Genomic DNA, 26,047 nt, shown 5'->3' with positions numbered 1-26,047 from the left:
TCATTTGTGTAATAAAATATGGATTTGGATATTGATATGTCTCAGCTTCTTTTGCAATTAACTACTGATAGAAAACTAGAGAAATAGAAATCATAGGGGTTTCTTTGGGGTTCTATGATTTTATTAATTACTATTACCTCCGTCCCACAAGAGTATGCAATTTTTTTTATTGGACACGAGTTTTAATGTATAATTTATAAAGTAAGAGATATAAAAAGAAAAAGTAACTAAAATATCAACCTTTTCTTTTTAGATTGTCTTATTCATAATGTCCACTTTATATATTTAGAAATAAGTTTTTGTCTCCTCTCTTGTCCATATTTAAAATATTCAAGTGTACCTTTTTCTTTTTACTTACGTTTACTTACATTACCTGACAACTTCTCCTAAATTCATGTATCACTGAAGAATGTGGAAGGGATTAACTTGTTTAGCAAACAAGCTAAACACAGGTCACATTTCAACACAGTCCATCTCTATCGTCAACTAAAAGTGATCGTGTTTATGAATAAAAGCAAACGAGTCGTTTAGAGTGCGAAAAGATCCACGCACAAAGTGCTGAGACCAACTCACTGTGATTGAGTGGCCCCTTCAAATTTGGCATATTAAAAGTAAATGTCGTGTATTAATGAATTGGCTAGCTCTTGTAATTTCACTGGTGCTTCATTGAATTTAGATCCCATCTAGGCTAAAAAATATTTCAAAATAAAAAGTGATTCCATAAATCTTCAAGTGATTCCAATTTCGTGTTCAATAGAATAATTCAGAGTGCAGATTTGACCTTTAAGCCACTATTCAATTATGCTCCCAATAAATTATTATAGTACGTAATATTATAAAATGACACTAGCCAATTAAATTAGTTGGACCTACCACTTATCTCCATATTTATAACTATGTGCTACATCTTTGAATCTTGATGATGTCCACTGCCCATCTCTAAATTATTACTTACAACTTGTAGTATATTTTGGAATATAATTGAGGGGTATGATGCTAATGATGAGGAATATAATGGTCACGCCCTTATTTAATTACTATTCCACATTGACATTCTTTTTTTCATTTTTTTAACTAGCGTCCTTTCTTCAAATGTACTATAATTAACTGTGAGTCAGATTCGATTTTTAAAATATTTAATGGATTTAAACGAATTGGTATTTTAATACCCACTAGCAATTTTGTAATTGGTGAAAGATATATTGACTAGATATAAACAAAAAGATGTTATTCGGTTCAAAAATATCATTTATACGTTATATCTGGATGGTCATATTTGTTAGCGTGAGATAACAGAGAATAATTTAAAATTGTGAGACTGAATTTTGATAAAAGATTGTGATTTAATTTTTTCCAAAGTATAATATGTTGGGTTTATTTGGCGTATGTGGGCGTGTTAATCAACTAAGGTGGATTCGGACAATTTCATTACAAACGTTTTTCATTTTCCCACTAAGTAATAGTGTACGTCACAAATAGTAATAGTTAAATTTCGATTTCATAAAAACAATCAAACTATAGCATAAAAAAGAAAATATTATTACTATCATCTTTGTTAGATCGCGACAAATTGGATACCTAGTGTGAGAATTCACACCTCTGCATAGGTATTTTGTCAGTGCACAAACTTTCATAAAAATTTACTCATTCATTACTTCAAGAGTAAGTCTACCCTTCACACTTGGAATATTTTTTACTACTATTAATAATTGTTTTATTCATTCGTCTATTTATTTATTTATTTCCCCTTCTCTATACTACTCCATATAGGTGGAAATATTGAGAGGGAGGGTTCTGGAAGTAGTTTTATTATTTAATTAATTCATAATTACTGTCTCCTTTTGTTATTACAAAACTTCAGGTGTAATGAGTAGACACTGCTGTTTGATTGGTCGAACTAGCTACATCAAGATGTTAGTATTATTTAATTAATGATTCCATCAGCCCTAATATCAAAGTTTGTCTTTTTGTCTTCAATACTTTAATCTATATATCATTCACATAGAAAAAAAAATACTATGAATATATTGAATAAACACAAATCTTCTCCTTTGACTCAAGAGAAATGAATAAAAATACGATAACAAGCCAAATTAATGTTCCACAATTTCAGGTCAAATTTCATCTCCATAAAATTCAATGGCATCTCACATGCATAATTGACTATTTATAGTAACTACTACTAAGGAGTATATTCTGCTGAATTCAAGGACATGATCCTATTCAAAGATAAATTACAAAATTAATCCAAATAATTAAGGTGCTAGATTAATTAATTGATGAAAAAAATACGTGAATAATGAATATTAATTTTTTTCTATTAAATTTGATCGTCGACTTTAGTCGTATTCTTCTTTAAACTATTTCTTATTCCTACATTATTTCATTAGTCTTAAGCTCATCTCCGTTTTGTATTGTGTTCGCTTCCACGTTACCTTTTTAACAATAATAATGTCTCGTTTTATGACAATTATATATATCTTAAAATTAATATCAAGTTATACTTTAATCAAGGATAAAAATATAGTTGATATCTTCCCTATTTTTACTTAATTTATGTAAATTAATGATAAATTGGTTATATACATATGTAATTAAAAGTGGGAGCCATGTGTGGGGAATCCAGTAAAGTGGAGTAAATCAGTTTGATAATTTTCTCACATGATTTAGAAAATAGTGTCAACCCATTTCAACGACGGTGACTACACTAACCCCTTCAGTTTTTTTTTTCAATTTCCAATTTTATTCTATTTTAAAGATTCTTGTTGCACCATTATCACCATTTAGTCATTTTCCTTAATTGGAATATGGTCCCTCCATGATTTCATTGTTTTTTTATATATACTTTTAGCATGTATTTATGGATTTTTGTCGCGACATGGAGTGATGGAGCTACTAATTGGATTTGAAGACATGAAATACTTGGTTAGAATTGCCTATTGTAAAACTAACATTTATGAAATGAAATACTCACTAGCAATCGTAATATTAGGAAAACTATGCTTGTTAGATGTCGTTTTTTATAGTGTGTTAGCATCTTCTTATCTGCTGTGAAATAATTTGAAATTCGCATAGCAATTGCAAAACAGAATCGCAAATTTACATAATGCTTGCAAAGTTATAGTAGTAACTCAGAATTGGAACTATGTTTTTTGCATTTTTAGCGTCATCATTGTTTGCTAGAATTGCATCAACTACTTTAGTCACGGTTGCAGTTGCAGTTGGCAACGGAGGAGCAGATCTTGCTGCAATGAGCTTGAGTTCAAATCTCACTGCTGTCGTGTAGATGCTTCCATCTCTCAGGCACAAGTATGAGGCCTTGGGAGATGGGCTTCTGGCAGTCAGTGGGTTAAGGTCTCCCCTTAACGGGCAACTGCGTACCCTGATTGAACCCCTCACATGATGTCGAGCCAGAGTGTGGGGGCTGCCAAGGCGACGAAACCGCCTTTTGCTGCAATAAATGTCTATAATACTCCACTCCTTTATTATAGGAGTACTAATCTATCTAACTTATTTGCTCAAATTCTTTTGTTTTATGGAAGAGATTGCCCTTAAGTGAAGTCTAGACAAGTTGCTTGTCTTTTTGAAGTAAAAATTTATCTGAGCATGTATATCAAATTAGTCGTTGTAATTATGAAAAATATTCTCTTTCTTTGTTTTTTTTTCTATTTATATAGTTATAATTTATATTATATTAATATGTCCGGACTACTAAATTTTTACACATTCTGTTTTGCAAAAATTAAGATAGCCACATACACACGCCTGAAGACAATAATTGATATAATCTCTTGGATTGGTGATATTATAATTGATGAATATAGGTAACATACTCTAAGTTGTGCTGACAGTACATACAATAGGATTGTGTATATGGAGTATAAAATAATAGTATGAATTGTAGAGTTGACATAGATCATGTATGTGTGTATCTAAATAAGTGTAAACATATATCAATGCTTTCCAGTTATAGTCAAGAAATACAAGATGCACCCACTGTATTTTCTACATTTAATATATAGATATTCCTTTCTTGGAAAATTGATAACTGACAAAATATTTTTTTTTCACAAACCCCAAGGGCAAATCTGTCTTTACATTTTATGTTTCCCCTCTTCAACAATCAAAACCCTAAACACACTCCAAATCCCAATTTCCCTTTCCTAAATTGCCGGAAGTTTTTTTGTTAATCCTACAACTTTAAAATCAGTCGAAAACATTAAAATTTTAATTTATTCACATTTATCCCATGACAAAAATTTTTGAAGAAATTATACCCTGAAAACATCAAGACTAGCCAGTGAATTAAACGATGTCATCTATTCATATCAAAATATTTTAGTTATAAAAAATAAACAATATACTATTACACATAGCTGAACACATTTCATCGTCGCAAAATAATTGAGAATAAATCTGGCCAATATGCGAAGGTTACTTAATGTTTATCCAAAGTCAAACCAGAATTTCAAGATTTTCTAATGCCTATTTTCATCATTTTTCTTTCAATAAAAACATCCCAAATTGGATGGAAATCCCTAATTTCAATAAATTTAAATCAATATCCCCGCATTTTCCACCTCATCACACTTCCTTTCTCTTTTTTTATCACTCTCAAATCAAGATTTCGTCAACCCCAATTCTCTCTCTCTCAATTTCAATTTCAATTTCCATTTCAATCTCAATCCCTCTCACTTTCTCTTTCTAGCTCCATCCATGGACGACAATGGCGCGATTCCGAAGGGTATGACCACGGACGAATACGCGCAGCTGGAAAACGTGATCCGCACCTACCACACGTTCGACGCATTGCCTAACACATGCACGTCGCTGATCACGCAGCGGATCGACGCGCCGGCGGAGGCGGTGTGGCCGCTCGTCCGCCAATTCGACAATCCCCAGCGTTACAAGCACTTCATCAAGAGCTGCCGCCTCACCGGCGACGGCGGCGTCGGCAGCATCCGCGAGGTCACCGTCGTCTCCGGCCTCCCCGCCTCCACCTCCACCGAGCGCCTCGAGATCCTCGACGACGACCGCCACATCATCAGCTTCCGCGTCGTCGGAGGTGAGCACCGCCTCAACAACTACCGATCCGTCACCTCCGTCAACGAATTCAATCGCGACGGCAAAACCTACACGATCGTAATCGAATCGTACATCGTCGACATACCGGAGGGGAATACCGGCGAGGACACGAAGATGTTCACCGATACGGTGGTGAAACTCAATCTGCAGAAGCTAGGCGTGGTGGCGATCGCGTCGATGCACGGCGGCGGCGACTGAATCCGATTCAATTTGTGGTAAGGAATAATGGTGGTGGTTGGATTGGATGCGCATTTGTTTTTTTTAAAAAATATTTAAGGTGTTATATTTAATTAAATGTAATATTTGAATATTTAATTTGGGGGTATTTGATTAATTAGTGGCTAGAATTGAAAAACGAAATGGTTTTTCTTGGTTTGTCTCATGCAAGTTGGAAGGAATTATTTTAAAATTTTCTATAGTTGCTTGAATAGTTGGAGTGGATTTGTTTGTTGCGTTAGTTTTTTTTCCCCTTTCCAATTGTTGACATTTTAAATTCAATAAATGATTGGCTCATCATCTAAATTGGACATACTTGGATTTTACTATTTATATGCTCTCTTAGTTAGAGAGATAGAAATATTAATTGGCAATTAGATAATGCTCAATGCCATCTTCAATTAATAGTTTACACACATTCTATTCTTAGTGTGTGTGCGCACACACGTTTCCACATTTTATGTGTTCAAACTTTGCAACGTTATGTTATGCTTCAAAGTCGAGCTTTTCTTGTTTCAATTTTCATTTGGGTATTTTTCTTTATTTATTTTTAACTTGTATTTTGTGAATCTTGAAATGATCAATTAGGGAAGGGGGAGATTTGGTGGCTCCATTTTTGGGCATTAATTAGATGAACATATTATACACTATATCTAACTAAATAATGCTGTCTGCGTTGGCTTTATTTTTCATATCTATAGCAATCGTACGAGAAACCCATGAATTAAAGAAAAAGATTCATAAATTATCTTGACACATATATAAATGTCACGTAGATATATATGTCCAAATTCTTAAATCCCCTTATCATTATAAGTGGTGTTTGTATTCCTTTATTCATGAATTCATTACCTTCCAAAGATAAGTGTGACCAAGAACCACATTTTGTGTGTGTGTGTGTGTGAGAGAGAGAGAGAGGGTTTTGTAAATTGTAATGGCAAGTAGGTGAGCAAGTTGCATAAAAGCAATTATGGTTGTGGATGCAAAAAATATGTCAACCCAATAATTCAATGGAATGGACAACTTTTGTATCTTGAGAAACTTGTGAAATTTTTTCTACCTTTGGAGACATGTGATATAACACCTGTAATATATGTACCATTATCTTGGATGGTATTGAATATAACATCTTTAGGGCATCAGCAGTGGGGCGCCCTAAGGGTTGCCGTAAAGCCCGCCCTATGCACCGTCATGTCAGCATATGCTCCTACCCTTCCACCTGCAGTGGGGCGCCCTAAGGCGCGCCCTATAGATTTTGCTATTGTTTTGTTAATTAATTTAAATGTTTTCAAATATATAAATGCAAACTAATTAAAAAACACAATGATTAAATGAAAAACAACAAATACTACATTGATTAAAAAAAAGTTACACGGGTTAGAAATAAAAAAAAGTTCTACTCTACAAAATTCCCAACTTCCGTCGTAGCTCATCGATCAACCCCTGGAGGTATTCGGCTCTGACCGGATCTGTACACTTCATGAGGGCGTTGTGCTTGTCCAACAACGTCCGCGCCATCGAGGCCGTTGCCAACTCCGAGTAGGCAAGTGCCGCTGGGGTAGGGGTCGGGGTCGGGGTCAGGGTCGGGATCGGCGATGGGGAGGCGGCTTGCGAGGAGGATGTCGCCTTCGCCTTCCCCTTGTTCTTCGCAGCCTTGACGCCTATGGGACGCCGGGAGGACATCGGTGTGCCGAAACTCTCTTCCTCCGTGTACGTCCGGTTGAGGTCCACCGGACGAGTTCCGCTTTCGCTGCTCATGTAACCACTAGTGTCGGTGGTCTTCGTCCTCTTCGTCGCACCGGTGTGCAGAATCCCGCCTTTGAACTTCTGCTTGTCCCTCAAGAGCGCCCAGATGCTGAAATGCTTGAAGTCGTCGTACAGGGACTGGTACGACTGTACGACAACAACGCTCTATCACGCACATCGCTCAAGCTCTCGCCGCTTCCCTGCTACCTCGAGCACTTCTCGTACTCCGCTGAGAACAAGTTGACTTGCTTCTTCACCTGATCTCAGTGCTTGCGGAGCTGCTCCCTATGGCGCTTATACGCGGTCGGCAGCTTCACCTCATTGTAGCACTCGGCGATGCGCTCCTAGTACGCGAGCTGCTTTTGGTTGTTCGCGAATATCGGATCCTCCGATATATCCACCCAACACCTCGCCAAGACGAGGGTTTTATCCTATTGGTAGTTCGTACGTCCAGGGGCGTACTCTTCATTCGTTGTCGGAGGTGGCAACTTGTACGCCCTGTACTTGGTCCGCTTCTTTCTGGCAGGGGCGGCGACCGAGGCGGCGGCGGCGCGACGGGAAGGGCCAGCAGGGCGAGTTGGAGACGACACCATGTCGGAGAGGCCGTATGAATCTGTACTGAAGTCGGGATCGTACTGGGTGTTGGCGTCGAACGATCGATATTCGCCAGGTTGTGTACCCGGCCACCGTGCGCATCTCCAAACATCGGGCTACTGGGACTTGAGTATCTACCGGAATCCATTTTATAGCGTAAGTTGAGAGTGAAAAACTGAATCGAAAGGTTACAAATGAAATGTGGGGTAGGGGTATTTATATAAATACAATTTTTGAATTTAAAAAATAAAAAATGCGTTGCATCGTCCGCGCCATCGTCCGCGTCGCCCACAGTGGGCGGCCGATGGCGCGGATAATGCCCTATCGTCCGCGGACTAAGCTTAGGGCGAGGACGAAGCATCGTCCATCGTCCGCGCACCCACAGTGGAGGACAATAGCGCGCCCGTGGCATCGGGCGGCCTATCGTTCGCCCCATTGTGGATGCCCTTAGGGTGTGTTTTTTAGGGTGGAATGTTTGGGAAAAGAAAATTAAACTAGGCTATTCTCATGTTTTGTAAGTTGGACAACTGGAGAGCCAGACCCGAAAAAAAAAAGGCTGCCCGTACAGCCCGGGTGAACAATGCAGTTTTTTTACTGTTGGACGTAGTTAAGAAGTCGACGAAAATTTATGGGTTAATTTACTGTTGGGCAAGGGTTTCCCCCTAGTTTCATTCTCTCCTCCTCCTCCAATTCATTTCTCCCCCTCGCCTCTGTAATCTCCTGCTCTCTACGCCATGGCAGCCGTCGTTCACACCATGACTGCCGCCATCCGCGACCCTGTGGTAGTAAGCCCCTCTCGAGTTCTCGTCTCCCTCGTCGTCGTCAACACTATGGCCGCCCTCGTTTGCGACATGGCGGTAGTGGCGGCGACCCGCTAATTTGTTGTCGTGATGATTCTCGGAGTGAGATCCGAGCCGGCGTGCTCCGTGGCCGCTGTTGTTTTCCTTTTTTTGTGTGATTATGGATGGAGAATCATTTTAGATGTTCAATTATTCCATCTGGATTCTCGTTTGCGTAAAATTTGAGCCTGCAAATCGATTCTAGGTTCCTTGGTTTTGATCTTAAAACTCGATTTTCTCTCATTTATGAATGAATCTATTGATTATGGAATTTTTGACGAATTTTGGATCTGGATTTTGCCAAACTCGTCTACTGCAATTTCTTCAACTAAAAAAAGATGCATAGAAGAGAAGGGTAATAATGTCACTTTAGCTCCTACTTAAACAATAATCCAAAAAGCTATATTTTTTACAAAACAAAATGCTAAAATTCTTATTCATACACAATCCTACTTCCAGCCCGAAAATTTTATCCCAAATGACTTTTCATGTTATATCCCATCCACGCTACAAAACTGGCCCCTAATGGAGTATAGTAATATAAATATATATAGTGATGTTAAGAGGATATAATTAATATTGAAATTGAGAGTAGATAAATCTGCCGGATTCAATGATTCCTAATAAATGAGGTGAATTATGTATCACCGGCCACTGATGATGGTCAAAATTATTTGATGAAAGATTAATGAAAATATGTGGTCAAAGATGATTTAGGGCAAATACCAATTGAATCATATAAGATCCACTATCTTAAAGTTGTATTCTATTTTCCCTTATAATATTTGCTTTGCTGTTCATTCTTAGGAACTTCTTACTGATTTATTTAATTACTATTATTATAGTTACATTAATAATAATGAGTTTTTTGTTAAAATTTTCAAAGGACATACAACCAATTCTGTGTTATAATTAAAGCTGATATATATATTCATAGTACTGATAAGCCCATTAAATCAAGTCCGGCCCATTGAAAGTCTTTGTAATGAGATCATACAATAAGGTGTATATATGTCACTTGTAGTTGGAAGAGGGATATTTTTAATAAAAGGAAATTTTCAATTTGTTAATGTGTTTGTGTAATTTGGTATCTGAGGACCTGATGATTTGCATATACTCCTACAGAGGCCAGAACCATATAAAAAAATGTTTCAATTAATTTATTTGGAAAATAATTTTCAAAGATGTTTGGTGAATTGGGCATTAATAATTGGAACATGGCATTTATATTTTCCTGTGTGATGGGGTACGGACTAAACAAGCCCAACAGCAGTGACGGCCCATCAGCCCAAAGCCCAAGGAAGAGTATGAGTTCGGCATTACCAAAGAGTTCGGCCTCAGCCTACAGCTCGGTAAAAGCCAACCAATCAAGCTCTGCTCTCAAGTCGGCACCAAGCTCTCAGATCGGCAACCAAAGCAGTTCGGTCTCAGTAAGAGTTCGGCCTCAGCCTACAGCTCGGCAAAAGCCAACCAATCAAGCTCTGCTCTTAGGTCGGCATCAAGCTCTACTCTCAGATCGGCAACCAAAGCAGTTCGGTCTCAGTTTTCGACCGAACAAGGAGTTAGTGGACCCATGCAGGATTTCCACAACTTCCAACACACCCACTACCACGTGGCGTCAACTCAGGCCACGATCTTAGGCCATGACCTACACGACCTCCACGACCTAGAGTGATGATGTAAGCCACGATCTTAGTTCAATGTATAAATAGAACTTAGATCTGGTAGAAAGGGGTTGGAAGTTCTCTAGAGAAAAATACCATATAGCAAGTCTGTGTTGTAAGCTGTAATTCCAGATCAAGCAATACAAACCTGCCCCCATTTCTCCCCGTGGACGTAGATTTACCTCAGTAAATCGAACCACGTAAAATTCTCTGTGTCGTGATCTGTATTTTCCTGCATTTACTAACATCAACAATTCGCGGAATCATCACTGGCGCCGTCTGTGGGAAATCGAAGAACAAAATTTGTGATAAAGCGAATTTTTGATCCATTTTTTCCACCCAAAAAATGCATACCAGATCGCAGAGTACCCGTATTCCTGCCCGTGAGAACCAGGAGGAAGCCAATCCATCCCATAGGTCCGGAAAACAGCCTAGGGATAAATCCACCACCAGTTCTCATGGCGAAGGAACAGGCCGCCCCAAAAATCGTCCCACTGAGTCTTCCCAGCAGCCTGATTTGAATGAGGCTGTCAAGCTGTTCTTGGCTGAGAAGCAGGATGAGTTCTTAGCCTTCCTGCAAAAGAGCCAAGAGCCGAAGACGAAAACAGTAGATTCTCCTTCCCCATCCAGACATGAAAGTCACTACCGCAGTAGTGCCGTGTCTTCCAGGAAGAAGAATCCTCAACCCCGACACATTCCTGTTCCTCCTCGGTACCGGAATCACAGGAGATCTCCATCTCCTCCATACCGAAGAGATGTCGGGTTCGCCATGTACGGAGCATTGAAGACTCCGTTCTCGGACGATATCACCCGAACTCCCCTTCCACAGAACTACCGAACTCCGTCGATAACCTATGACGGACTCGTGGATCCTCATGACTTCCTGGGACGCTATCAGTATAATATGGCGAACCAAGGTCTCAATGAGGTCCATATGTGCAAGCTGTTCCCCGAGCTGCTCATCGGGAACGCCAGAAGGTGGTTCGACAACCTTCCTCAAGGCAGCATTAGATCCTACCGAGATCTGATGGATGCTTTCCACAGGAGATTCTTTCAGAAAGCGGAAGCCCGGAATACTTCGGCTCAGCTGCTTTCTATACGTCAAGGTCGCGACGAAAAGATCAGCGACTTCCTGACGAGATTCCATAAGGAATGCCTACAAGTAGATAATCTCAATGATCTACTTGTCATTTCGGCATTCCAAAATGGAATCCTGCCCGGAGCTCTCTACAGAAAGCTCGTGGAATGCAGTCCGCAAACAGCTCAAGAGATGTGGGACATTGCGGACCAGTTCTCCCGAGCCGATGAGGCAGACCGTCGAAAACGGTCTTTAGACAGCTCATCTAGAGGAGACGAAAAGAAGCCCGATCATAGCGATCAGAGGCTTCCTCGCCGAACACCTTCCCCACCAAAGGAGGGATAGCGGTCATACGAGGTGATCGAAAAAGAGCAAGTGTGTTCGCAGATTGCGCTTAAAAGTGCCGAGCAATCAGTTCGGCACCATCAAGCATAGCAATCACAGCAGCCGGAGTCAGAAGCAGGCGAAATGACCGAAGTCACACCGGAGCCGAACTCAATGGTGTACGGCATTGAAGCCGTGATTCCGGTTTAGATCGGCATACCCAGTCCCCGAACTCAATTTCTCCTCAGAAATGAATGGTGACGGACTGAGAGCCGAACTAGATCTTGCCGAAGAAAGAAGAGAATTGGCCTGCATAAAAGCAGCCAAGTACAAGGAGCAAGTAGCCCGGTATTACAACCAAAGGGTGAAGAAGCTGCAATTTCAAGTGGGAGATCTCGTCTTGAGAAACAACGAAGTAAGCCGAGCAGTAAAGCTGGGTGAGCTCGAACCCACAGGGGAAGGTCCATATCGGGTGTCAGAAGTCCTCGGCAAAGGGTCTTACAAATTGACTCACGTGTCAGGAGCACAAGTACCCCGAACATGGTACGTTTCCAACCTCAAAAAGTTTCATTTGTAAGAGACAGTCCGGTCAGTCAGTCTTATGTGTTTTCTTTGTTTTTTACTTGTTCTTGTCTCTACGTGCGTTGTGTCTGTCTATGTGAGTGTCGTCTCTTACAAATATAACTGAGGTATCTCGTTCTTCAAAGGCTGATCCCCTTTTTAGAACATACAAGCCAACGATTGTGCGTCAAAGCTTCTAAAGAGGATACAAGACCACAATTCAGCTTAAACAAGCAGTTCGTCTGAAACGAGCTGCAACAAGCCCACGATTGTGTGTCAAAGCTTCTAAAGAGGATACAAGACCACAATTCTGCTTAAGAATCAAGCACTTCGTCTGAAACGAACTGCAACAAAAGTCCGATTCTCGCGATAAAACTTGCCTGAATTAGGACAAGGGAAAGTCCAATCCACGCGATAAAACTCGCCGAATTAGGACGACCAAGTTCGGTCAAAGCAGTTTACCTCATAAGACCGAGGACGACCATGTCTAGTCAAAGAGGTTTACTGCATAAGACCACTTCGGTTAACTGGGAAAGTCCGATCCACGCGATAAAACTCGCCGAATTAGGACAAGGGAAAGTTCGATCCCGGCAACAAAAATCGCCAAATTAGAACACAGACCAAAGACGAGTCCGGTCAAAAGATGTTTATTTCATCAGACCAAAGACGAGTCCGGTCAAAAGATGTTTATTTCATCAGACCAAAGACGAGTCCGGTCAAAGATGTTTGTTTCATCAGACCAAAGACGAGTCCGGTCAAAGATGTTCATTTCATCAGACCAAAGACGAGTCCGGTCAAAGATGTTTATTTCATCAGACCAAAGACGAGTCCGGTCAAAGATGTTTGTTTCATCAGACCAAAGACGAGTCCGGTCAAAGATGTTCATTTCATCAGACCAAAGACGAGTCCGGTCAAAGATGTTTATTTCATCAGACCAAAGACGAGTCCGGTCAAAGATGTTTATTTCATCAGACCAAAGACAAGTCCGGTCAAAGAAGTTCACTTCATAAGACCGAGGACAAGTATGATGAAATTTTTTCGCGAAGCTGTAAATACAGTGTTAAAAGCGAAAACAAAATTTCATTTTTCAAATCTTGTTCGGCACACAACTCCGCTACCCTACGAGATGGCGTTACGCTATTACAAAGGACTATTCTACTGTCCAGGGTTGCTAAAGTTGAGCCATCTATTCACAAAATCCTCGTGAAGCTGAGTTCGGGCGTTCCAGGCAGCCGCAGAATAAGCAGGTCGACGAGATGCTCTAATCGGCCTGCCACCTCTTCTCTGAGCCCGGGAAGCCCTAGCACCTCGGCGGCGAAGAGTCTCTTCACGAAGCATTTGCCGATCTTGCTCACTCATAACCACAGCTCCTCTGCGAACTTCAGTCCGTCCTCGACTTGACGTCTCCGGTTGTCCCTGAGTTCGTTGCTGACTTGGAGTAGGGTTTTGAGCAAGTGAATCAGAGGTTTGAGCTGGAGTACTAGCATCTGTTGGCGGGAAATGCCGGAGGAATCTCTCAATTGAGGGACGCCGGGCAAGAACAATGTCGTACCGAGAAGCCCAGCGCCGCAATGATTTCACGACTTGTTGGCAAGCCGAGCTCTCCAGCGCATTGTTCCTCCGGAGTACATTATACTCCTCCCACAGTTCGTCAACTCGTTCCTGAACTGATATGGTCATTCCCCCGCGCACACGGATGTAATCCTCGTACGCAGTCCTCTCAGCAATGGTCGTATTCAGCTCGGCCTCCAGATCATTCTTATCGGACTCTAAGTCCTTATTATCGGCCTCCAGCTTCACTAAACGAGCCAGAAGCTCGTCATTCTTCGACTGATCGGCTATAGCTCTTTTCTCAGCTTCGTCTAAAGCCGAAGAGTACAGCCGTTTCCAGTGAAGTATCTCCAGCTCCTTGAGAGTTAAGAATACAAAGCAGCTACGTCAGTTCGGCATTTCAGCTTACCGAGCAGGTAGTAAACCACAACAGGAGTAAGAGAGTACAAAAGGCTAAACGAAGACACAAGAGCAGAAAGAAGAATTTTTTCATTCATAAGAAAAAAATTTTTCTATACAAGGAGGGCTTCAAGGCCATTTTACATAAAGGAAGAAACTAAACTAAGAGAAGGGAGACGAAATCATACTTCGCTAGCTTCGTCTCCGCCTTCTCGGTGAGGTTCAGCTTCCTTCTCCTTATCTGCTTCAGCTTCAGCCTCTGCCTCCTTGCTCTCCCCAGCCTGCTCGGCGCCACCGTAGCCGATCTGCTGCGCCTCCTGATCGGCTTCCTTCTCCGGATGCCCGGCCCGCTCGTCTTCGGCCTCCCGCTCCAGCGGCTCGGCCTCACCCTCTCCGTTGTAAGTCGAAGCGGGTGAAACGGGTCCCACGGAGGCAAAGATAGCCTCCAGGTTCTCGTCCCGATCAGCTCGACAACTCCGGACTCGGTCTGCAGAAAGCAGGACCGAGGATGAAGCGAGCTCCTCAAGGAGCGGCAGATTCTGAAGCCGAGCTGCTATCTCTCGGCTGTACAGAGGCAGCACGACGTCGGCCCCCTGCTCGCCCTTATCGGCAATTAGCCTTACCAGACTACCGACAAAGGCCGAGAACTGGCTGCTCAAAAAGAGTTTCCCCGTGTAAACACGGAGACCCTCTCCTTGGGCAACCACGGCGGCAGCATCACTCCGTTTCGTCTGCTCTCGCTGGATGACGAGCTGGTTTTTGGCAAACTGAGCTTCATCCTGGGCCGAAATCCTAGCAGCTCTGGCTTTCTCAAAGTTTGCCTCAGCCTGCTCGGCCCGGTGACAAGCAGCCGCCAATTTCCTCTGCATCTCAGCATAGTCGTTGGACGCTTTGGAGAGTTCGACTGCGACGAGCTTGGAGAGCATATCGTTCCTCTGAAAATGGATAAGGAAAAAAGTCAACAGAGGGCACCAAAAATACAGGACAGAAGCCAAGCCAAAGAATCAAGAAGACAATTCACCTCGGCGAAGTCCGTGGGCCATAAAAATGGCTCACAGATATGCTCCGAAGGAGGCGCCAAGACCACGTCTTTCTCTGGCGCTCTCGGGGGCTTCTGGGCCTTCCCCTTCCTACTTGCCGAAGTCGACTCCGGCTTCTTTGGACCCGAAGAGGTCTTTTGCCTCTTCGGATTCTTCTCGGCATCAGGCGCCGAGCTGGTAGCCTTCTCTCTCTCCGGCTCCTGGGACTCCGAAGATTTTCGGGTAGCCTTGTTCAGCATGAACACTGCCAAAAAGCAAGAAAACAAGGTTAGTTTTCTTCGTTAAAGCAGTAGAGCATAAGGATAAAGAGAATTCCTCACCCTCGGCCTCTTCGTCCGAAGACGAGATATTGAACACGAGGTCGCCCTTGACGAGCTCAGTTTCCGAATACTGTTTCCTAATCATAGGAATCTTATTGAGCTCGCCCTCGAGCTCGGCCAACGGTTCTAACCGAGGATGGGGAATCACGGACTTCGGCCTTCTCCAAGGAAAGCCCGGAGCCGAAGTCCTATTATAAAAAAAGAAACGGTTTTGCCATTTCGGCCACTTGGTTTTGCAGAAGGCCCTAAAAGGCTGTAAAGGGATCAAGTAAAACCAAGATCCTTTCCTTTTAAACTGGAAAAAATTAAGGATTGCCCTCAGAGACAGATCCTTATCTAGCCTACGCAGTTCGGCAGCAAAAGCCGATAAGTGCCTCCAAGAGTTCGGAGTCACCTGACCTAAAGGGAGTTGAAAAAAATCAAGAAGCTCTACAAAAGGTGGGGGAAGAGGGAAACGAAGCCCGCATTCTAAGCAGGCTTCGTAAACGGTGGCATAACCCTCCGGCGGGTCGTTAGCCCTATGATCATCGTCGGGAACCACCGCTTTCCCCCCAGGAAAAGAGTATTTTTCGTGAAGGGATATCACAGTATCCTTACTCAAGATACTGTGAAAATACTCTACGGTCTTCTCCCCGGATTCTTTCCGGCTAGAAGACCCCTTACCCCCTTCACCACCGCTACCAGACTCAGACGAAGAAGAAGCAGACATGGTCCTTACTCTTTGCAAAATCTGAGGAAATTTTTGAAAGCGGAAGAAAATCTTTCACGCAAAAGATAGAGAGTGCAGAAGAAGCCAATAGCAAAGGTGTTCAAATGATGAAGAAGGGCGGTATTTATCAGATTCGGCGAAGATTTCAAAATCGTCACACCGTTTCGAATCCCACCTTTTCAGGATTCAACGGCCGGATTTTACTGTCGCATTTAATGCAGTCACGTGCACGGCACGTCCCCTGACGTCAGCCTCCCCCGTACCTTTATCCAGAATGCCGAAGTGACTCGCTTCGCCGAAGTGATTCACTTCGTCTTTCGGGGGGGGTAGTGATGGGGTACGGACTAAACAAGCCCAACAGCAGTGACGGCCCATCAGCCCAAAGCCCAAGGAAGAGTATGAGTTCGGCATTACCAAAGAGTTCGGCCTCAGCCTACAGCTCGGTAAAAGCCAACCAATCAAGCTCTGCTCTCAAGTCGGCACCAAGCTCTCAGATCGGCAACCAAAGCAGTTCGGTCTCAGTAAGAGTTCGGCCTCAGCCTACAGCTCGGCAAAAGCCAACCAATCAAGCTCTGCTCTTAGGTCGGCATCAAGCTCTACTCTCAGATCGGCAACCAAAGCAGTTCGGTCTCAGTTTTCGACCGAACAAGGAGTTAGTGGACCCATGCAGGATTTCCACAACTTCCAACACACCCACTACCACGTGGCGTCAACTCAGGCCACGATCTTAGGCCATGACCTACACGACCTCCACGACCTAGAGTGATGATGTAAGCCACGATCTTAGTTCAATGTATAAATAGAACTTAGATCTGGTAGAAAGGGGTTGGAAGTTCTCTAGAGAAAAATACCATATAGCAAGTCTGTGTTGTAAGCTGTAATTCCAGATCAAGCAATACAAACCTGCCCCCATTTCTCCCCGTGGACGTAGATTTACCTCAGTAAATCGAACCACGTAAAATTCTCTGTGTCGTGATCTGTATTTTCCTGCATTTACTAACATCAACAATTCGCGGCAGTGATGATTCCGCGAATTGTTGATGTTAGTAAATGCAGGAAAATACAGATCACGACACAGAGAATTTTACGTGGTTCGATTTACTGAGGTAAATCTACGTCCACGGGGAGAAATGGGGGCAGGTTTGTATTGCTTGATCTGGAATTACAGCTTACAACACAGACTTGCTATATGGTATTTTTCTCTAGAGAACTTCCAACCCCTTTCTACCAGATCTAAGTTCTATTTATACATTGAACTAAGATCGTGGCTTACATCATCACTCTAGGTCGTGGAGGTCGTGTAGGTCATGGCCTAAGATCGTGGCCTGAGTTGACGCCACGTGGTAGTGGGTGTGTTGGAAGTTGTGGAAATCCTGCATGGGTCCACTAACTCCTTGTTCGGTCGAAAACTGAGACCGAACTGCTTTGGTTGCCGATCTGAGAGTAGAGCTTGATGCCGACCTAAGAGCAGAGCTTGATTGGTTGGCTTTTGCCGAGCTGTAGGCTGAGGCCGAACTCTTACTGAGACCGAACTGCTTTGGTTGCCGATCTGAGAGCTTGGTGCCGACTTGAGAGCAGAGCTTGATTGGTTGGCTTTTACCGAGCTGTAGGCTGAGGCCGAACTCTTTGGTAATGCCGAACTCATACTCTTCCTTGGGCTTTGGGCTGATGGGCCGTCACTGCTGTTGGGCTTGTTTAGTCCGTACCCCATCACTGTGTGTGATCTTTGACGAATTTAATGTGGGCCAATATTGTAGCATATGTTACTAGTACTATTTGGTAATGTCGTGTGCGCAATTGGAAAATTTTATTCCATAAACTTTCGAAATTTTGGTCTAATCCACTACTACTATTTCCTTTTGTGGGATTTGAGGGTATGAAACAAAAAATTAAATAAAAATCTTGATTAATACTTAACCTTTTCAATTATGGTATGTCTAAGGACGTAAATTATTATTGGAACAAACAATTAACACTGAACATTGCAGTTTTCGGTGTTTTATGACTCCGAAATAATGGATTCATTAATTCAATGAGGAACAATTACTACTGCTAGTATTTTTCCTTCAATTTATCGTTAATGTCATGCTCCAACAATGAATACTTAACTTTAGACTACTACTCTTTCGGATATAAATTAAAAATAGTTGGAAAATATCTAAATTATGGAGCTAGAAAAAGTTGAATAATTTTATCATTAAACTCATCTTCACAAATATACTCAATGCATATATCTTGTCATTCAAGTACAACTCTCTCTCCTCAATTCTGCAGTCTGAAACTCGTAGCCCAAAAACCGTACAAAAAACGAACACAAGCAGCTGCAGCAGCAAAAATATATACTCCCTCCATCCTGGACTACTCGCACATTTCATTTTTGGCACAGAGATTAAGGAATGAGTGTATAACAAAGTCAACAATTGCGGCGGTAGGTGATAATTTTTACTGAAAATGGAAAGAGTGCAAATAACGTGGGACGCCCAGAAAGGAAATAAGTGCAAGTAGTCCGAGACGGAGGGAGTACTATAGTAGTAATAATTGCATATAGGCATGCACGCATATAATAAATCCTCCAAAGATTTTCCCTAATATTGCTTGCATCATCATTGCACTTGCACATATCCAAACACTCCCCATTTCTCTCTCTTCTCTTCTACACTCATTGCTACATCAATAATAATCATGGTTGCTCTTTTATTTCATGAAAATTTTAGTTCCTCGGATCTTTTAGACGAAGATAATCGTTTTTTAGACAAAGTTAATCGTTTTATTTTTACCAATTGAACTGCAATTCATTAGTCAGTAGTATCATTAGTCTTCCTCCCTATTTGCTTTACCAAACTACTTGTTCCATTCGGCCACCAAAGAGATGTCTTTTTTTCCATTTTTTCACTTTCAATTTAGTTTACAAAATTCCTTATCTCTTCTCCACAAGAGAGTGTGTGTTTGTGAGAGAGGGGAGTGTGTGTTGATGTTGCCATTTGCTATTGCTGACAGAGATACAAAATAACGTCGTTTAATCATCAATGTCAATATATTGATACACTGATACGGTCCCATGCAAGAACCGCATCAGCCAAGCGAGGAGTCGGCAAGCGAGGCCGAAGAGAGGGAAGAGTCGCCGGTGCTGATCGAGAAGACCGTACATCCGTCCATTGCGACGACGAAAGGAAGAAGAAACCGAAGGCCACCCGACTTTTTCAGCGATTACGTTTCCAAGTAGTGATAGGAGTATTTATTTCCTTTTATTTATTTCTTATTTTTGGATAATAGTTTATTTTAGTTATTTATTTATTTCGGGTTTTCTTTGTTGGTTTTTTCCCGAGATGCGTTAGGATTAGGAGTCGAACCAACCCTAGGGTCCTTAGTCTATAAATAGGGCTATGCTCATTAATTCAAACATCAATAAAAACTTACGTATTTTGCCCGCCAAGAAGGCGTTATTACTACAATCCCTAGTTTGCCGCTGCCCGACGGAGAACCTCCGCGCACAGCCGCCACTAGAAATCCCCGCCGATCCTGTGCAGGACGCCGGGAGGACTTTGATCGCCGAGCCATCGAGCCGACGATTACCGTTGAGGAATTGAATCCTTAACATCTGGTGCTTTCATCCAGTACTCATGAAGCGTTTCGACAACAACGGCAAGGCCGTTTGGGCCGCCGGACGCCACGACACCTACCCGCCGTACAGGTTCGGGGGTCGCCCGCCGAGGGGGGACCGCCGCGACGGGGGAGGTTTCCACAGACACCATTTAACCGATGGCGAGGGAGAGACACGCCAACCGGAGGAGCCCCGCCGGGAGGACACCGGTCCCACGACTCTGGATCGCGTGTTGGAGAGGTTAGACAGATTGGAGAAATTAGGGACAGGGAGAGACGACGACGACCGCCGCTTTGAATATCGTGACCATTCTTGGTCGCGGGAACAAGAGCCTCCTACGGGTTTAGATGACAGCGACGAATGGGAGTACGAGGAGGCCCGTCGGCTGAGGTCCGGAGAGCGACCATGGCGCGGGAGAAACCCTAATGGGGGTTTTCGCAGGCCGCAACAGGAGCCGAGGCCCCGACGAGAGGGCTGGGGTCGTAACGGACCCGGCTGGACCACGCAAGGTCTCGGGAACCAAGGGCATCCATATGGGGGGTACGATCAGCCTTTTGATCGTCCGACGACGTGTTGGGACCCACCTCAGAAATATCAGGGTTCCGCAACGGGTTTCGACAGACATCCGGGGGTGAAGATGGACCCACCGCGATTCAACGGGTCAGACGCGGCAAATTGGATTTCTAGAATCCAATTTTATTTCAATCATCTTATGATGCCCGAGGCCCAACGACTACATTATGCAGTGATGCTATTTGATCAACCTGCGGCGGAAATGGGTCTTTAATTACTGCGCAAATAACGAGTTCGTTACTTGGAACGAGTTCCTGGGGGATGTCCGCCATCGTTTCGATAGGAAGAGCTTTCAGAACTATTTTGGCCTGTTGGCCAAGCTCACGCAAACAGGGCCGCTATTGGAGTACTACAATACGTTTGAAAAATATTTGAATCGGGTCCAAGGGGTCCCGGAATCGGAGTTGTTCACGTTATTTGTAGCGGGTCTCAAGCCGGACATTCAGGAGCGCGTCAAGTTGCACAGACCTGAGTCATTGGCAGCCGCGATGGCCTTGATTTTGGAATGGACGGAAGATACGCATGATCGAGGACCGCAACCCGCCTTTTCAGCCGTATCGCGCCGCCCTTGGCAGAACCGCGACGCCAGAGGGCAGCCGAATACTCCTATAGCACCGACATAGGCCACGGTCACAACTCCCGCGGGACAGACCGCGAGTTTAGGGGGTCGCGGTGGGGACCGGCCGCGGGCCGGCACGATTCGGGTATCCCAAGCTGAGAAAGCGGAACGAGCCCACCTGGGTTTGTGTTATTATTGCCCCGAAAAGTGGATTGTAGGGCACGTGTGCAAACAGAGGCTTCTATGCTACGCAGAAGAGGACGAGGGGAATGATGATGAGTCAGAAGAATCCCCGGCGGATGAGGCTTTGACGACAGATGTGTCGCATATTCACGCAATGGATGGGGGCCGTCGTTCTCGGCCATTGAAGGTTGTGGGGAGTATCCAAAATCACGAAGTGTGTCTCCTCATTGACACAGGTAGCGACAGAGATTTTCTCCACCCGAAGATCGCGGAATCATTGCACTTACCGCTCTGGCCCATTCGACCATTCAAGGTGATTGTAGGTAACGGGGCAGCTCTCCTGTGCACACATGTTTCCAGACAGACAAAATTGGAGGTGCAAGGATCAGTATTCACGGTAGATCTCCATATTCTGCCTATTCACGGCCCGGATGTAATTCTGGGGATGGACTGGCTCGAATCATTGGGCAAGGTGACCGCAGATTTCGCCGGGAAAACTTTGGAATTTTTTCACGCAGACCAACGTATCACTTTGAAGGGGGTGGTGCCACCGACCCGTCTGATAGACGGTCCCTCGCTGGCAGCTTTAATGTCACCTTCCGGAGGTTTAGAGGTTTTTATGAACATGCTCTTGGAACCTGAAACAACCATTACCACAACCGATGGACGGGAAGAATTTCCAGCAGATCTAATGCCGGCCATAACGAAGGTTTTGGAGGCTTTCAGACCGGTTTTCAGCATACCGTCCGGGATGCCACCATCACGCCCTTATGATCACCGCATACATCTATTGCCGGGCACGAAACCGATCAACGTCAGACCGTACCGCTACCCCTATTTTCAAAAGAACGAGATCGAGCGGCTGGTCAAAGACATGATGGACCAGGGAATTATTCAGAGAAGCAACAGCCCATTCTCGTCACCAGTACTACTGATTCGTAAGAAAGATGGATCGTTTCGTTTCTGCATTGATTATCGTGCGCTGAATTCCGCCACGGTACCGGACCACTTTCCTATACCCACGGCGGACGAGCTTTTTGACGAATTGGGGAAGGCTAGGGTGTTCACGAAGCTTGATTTATGGTCGGGTTACCATCAGCTCAGGATGCATGAGGAAGATGTATTTAAAACTGCTTTTCGAACCCATGACGGGCATTTCGAATTATTGGTGATGCCTTTTGGGTTGACGAATGCACCGTCGACATTCCAAGCGACAATGAACGAAATTTTTCAGCCTATGTTAAGGAGGTTCGTCATTGTGTTCTTCGACGACATACTAGTTTACAGCCCGACTCTTGAGGAGCATGGTGCGCACTTGTCCGCGGTATTGCAGGTTTTACAACGACATAGTTTCTTCGTCAAGTTATCAAAATGTTCATTCTGCAGTTCCACCGTAGAATATCTGGGGCACTTGATCAGCAATGGCTCCCTTATGGCCGACCCCAACAAAATTAGCGCTATGACAGCTTGGCCAAAGCCGAAGAATGTTAGGCAGCTCCGCGGGTTTTTGGGACTAACCGGCTATTATCGTCGTTTCATAGCTGGCTACGCCCTTAGCGCGTCCCCCTTGACAGATTTATTGAAAAAGGATGCGTTTCTGTGGACCCCGGAGGCAGACTCTAGCTTCTTGGATCTTAAAGGAGCCATGACAACGGCCCCAGTGCTTCGTCTACCAGACTTTGAGAAGACTTTCTGCATCGAGACGGACGCTTCTGATACGGGCATTGGCGCAGTGTTACTTCAAGACACTCATCCGATCGCATTCTTTAGCAAGAAGCTTGGCCCTCGTTGCCGAGTCGCATCCACTTATCACAAGGAGTTATACGCGATCGTTGAGGCTGTGCAGAAATGGCGTCAATACTTACTTGGAAGGGAGTTCATCATTAGGAGTGATCAGAAAAGCTTGAAGGAATTGCTCCAACAGATAGTGCAGACGCCGGAGCAGCAGCTCTATGTCCGTAAACTCTTGGGGTATAAGTTTGTTATCGAGTATAAGAAGGGGATCACGAACAAGGCAGCCGACGCGCTGTCAAGGAGCGACGATGACGATCCGACCGAAGCGCGTGGGGTAGCGCCACCAGAAATCGAGGAGGGCCCCGATGCCGAGCACAGCGGCGCGCTGCTGGCAGCAGCGGCACATCCTATCCCCCAGCTGCTGGAATTGCTTCGCCGAGAAACCGCGTCATCCCCGGAGATGCGGGAAATCACGGCCAAAATAAAGGAAGGACGGGCCCCGCCTCACTTATCCTGGGTGAACGGCCTAGTATATTACAACCGCCGTTTATTTGTAAGCTCACGTTCTTCGGCACGGGCGCCTATATTGACAGAATATCACAGCTCGCAATCGGCGGGTCATCCCAGGGTCGAACGCACGTTGCGCCGCGTAGCTGCGGATTTTTACTGGCCAAACATGAAGAAAGACGTAAAGAGGTTTGTAGAAGCTTGCATCGTGTGCCAGACAACAAAATACTCTACCCAGAAACCGGCCGGGTTATTACAGCCACTTCCAATTCCATCCCAAGTTTGGGAGGACGTTTCCATGGACTTTATTACCGGCTTGCCACAATCCCGTGGCTACACGGTGATCATGGTGGTCGTAGACCGTTTGTCGAAGTATGCGCATTTTGCCCCATTACCAACGAGGTTTGATGCGTTAAGAGTGGCCCATTTGTTCATTAATACGGTTGTTCGCCACCACGGTTTTCCGAAGACATTGGTCTCCGACAGGGACTCAGTATTCTTAAACCAGTGTTGGGAGGATTTGATGCGCCTTAGTGGCACGAAGCTGAATTTTTCGACGGCTTACCACCCACAATCAGACGGTCAAACGGAGGTCCGGAATAGAGGCTTGGAACAGTATATGCGGGCGTTCACAGCCGATCGACCAGCCAAATGGGCGAATTTCCTTCCATGGGCGGAGCTAGCATTAAATTGCTTCCATCATGCAGGGTTGGGCATGTCTCCATTTAAAGCCCTTTATGGACGTGAGCCACCAAGTTTGATTTTTGCGGCACCATCTAGGTCCACGCCCCCGTCGGCGGCGGAAGTGATAAGGCAACGAGGGGAGTTATTGGTGAAGTTACGAAGAAATTTGGAGCGCGCCCAGCAGCAAATGCGCGAGTCGGCTAACAAACACCGTCGCGATTTGGAGTTTGAGGTGGGCGACTTAGTCTTACTGAAGCTCCAGCCATATCGGCAACATTCGGTAGCCCGTCCTCTGGCTGCCAAGCTGGCGCGTCGATACTATGGTCCGTTTGAGGTATTGGAGCGTATCGGGCCAGTCGCGTATCGATTACGTTTACCGGAGGGGAGCAGAATTCACAACGTCTTCCATGTTAGCCTCCTACGCAAGTTCACGACAGGCGGCGATGAGGATACGAGCATGGAGCTGCCATCGGAGTTCTTGGGAGACAGACCGGTGGTTTATCCAGTGCGGGTGTTGGACAGGCGGGTATTGTGGCACGAGGATCGACCCTTGGAGCATGTTCTGGTTCGATGGTCCGATGGTACGGAGTCACCATCATGGGAACCTCTTGAATTGGTTCAGCGCAAGTTCCCTAATGTGCTCCTTGAGGACAAGGAGGTTGCTATGGAGGGGGGGGTTGATACGTTCCCCATGCAAGAACCGCATCAGCCAAGCGAGGAGTCGGCAAGCGAGGCCGAAGAGAGGGAGGAGTCGCCGGTGCTGATCGAGAAGACCGTACATTCGTCCATTGCGACGACGAAAGGAAGAAGAAACCGAAGGCCACCCGACTTGTTCGGCGATTACGTTTCCAAGTAGTGATAGGAGTATTTATTTCCTTTTATTTATTTCTTATTTTTGGATAATAGTTTATTTTAGTTATTTATTTATTTCGGGTTTTCTTTGTTGGTTCTTTCCCGAGATGCGTTAGGATTAGGAGTCGAACCAACCCTAGGGTCCTTAGTCTATAAATAGGGCTATGTTCATTAATTCAAACATCAATAAAAACTTACGTATTTTGCCCGCCAAGAAGGCGTTATTACTACAATCCCTAGTTTGCCGCTGCCCGACGGAGAACCTCCGGGCACAGCCGCCACTAGAAACCCCCGCCGATCCTGTGCAGGACGCCGGGAGGACTTTGATCGCCGAGCCATCGAGCCGACGATTACCGTTGAGGAATTGAATCCTTAACATACACGCCTCCATTTTTATTCATTAATAAAAGGAATTCAAGGCCCATATTCTTCTCCAATTTGGGTTTTACTCACATCTTGAATGAATTCCAGAACATATTCAAAGAAATTCTGACATATGTCGCTAAAATTGTGATGTGTACACCAACTTAACAAAGCATTGGTTCAAGGAATCAATGATTCCAAAATTTTAAAATATCATGATACTATTATTAAAATTTTAAATCACACTGTACCAAAACTTGACAAAAATGTACAATTAATCCCATAATAGTGAAGTATAAAACTAATAAATAGGTCCATTTATTGTCATGTAAACCACCCTACTACTAACCTCTCCCTCTCTATCTCACAGAGGCCATTATTTAGCTTGCTTTTGATGAAGCCTTTATATTGCCTTGCACTTTTAATAACTCCCCTCCCTCTCTCTCAATCTAAGAGCATCTCCAATGCCGGCGTCAAAATCGCGACGCCGATTTTTCGCCGACGCCGGTTCTGACGCCGAACCATTGGAACGGCGAAATCGGCGTCAAAATCGGCGTGGCCATGCCGATTCGCGCGATGACGCCGGTTCCGACGCCGATCCTCACGGTGCCATTGTGGGTCCCGGATCGGCGTCAAACCGGCGTCAGATTTTATTTTTTATTTTTTTTCTTTTGAAAACACTATATATACGCGCTTTGAACGTCATTTTTATTCGCACCACTTGTTTTAACGAGTACTCTCTCTACCTTACTTTCTGTTCAAGATCAATAACGAGCAATGGAGAACAACTACGAAGGTACTCCAGTGACTCCCGGGGGATGGTCTCAGACTCCCCCGCCTCCCGGTGTAGGGTCTCAGACGCCCC

At 44.3% G+C, this 26,047-nt stretch overlaps 1 protein-coding gene across 1 annotated transcript; it reads left to right on the top strand.

The window, feature by feature from the left end:
- The first annotated feature begins 4,488 nt into the window (after positions 1-4,488).
- On the top strand, positions 4,489-5,607 carry LOC121783756 (abscisic acid receptor PYL2-like). The gene has a single exon (XM_042181933.1). The coding sequence runs from the start codon at positions 4,717-4,719 to the stop codon at positions 5,281-5,283; it is 567 nt and encodes a 188-aa protein (XP_042037867.1). The 5' UTR covers positions 4,489-4,716; the 3' UTR covers positions 5,284-5,607.
- The last annotated feature ends 20,440 nt before the right edge of the window (positions 5,608-26,047 follow it).

This window comes from Salvia splendens, chromosome 21, assembly GCF_004379255.2.
Source record: "Salvia splendens isolate huo1 chromosome 21, SspV2, whole genome shotgun sequence".
Classification (NCBI taxonomy): domain Eukaryota; kingdom Viridiplantae; phylum Streptophyta; class Magnoliopsida; order Lamiales; family Lamiaceae; genus Salvia; species Salvia splendens.
Note: the sequence above shows the minus strand (reverse complement) of the source record. Positions and strands in the feature narration are given on the sequence as shown.

Excerpts from the sequence above, each read along its gene's own strand:
- LOC121783756 (XM_042181933.1), top strand. The coding sequence starts at position 4,717 with ATGGACGACAATGGCGCGATTCCGAAGGGTATGACCACGGACGAATAC.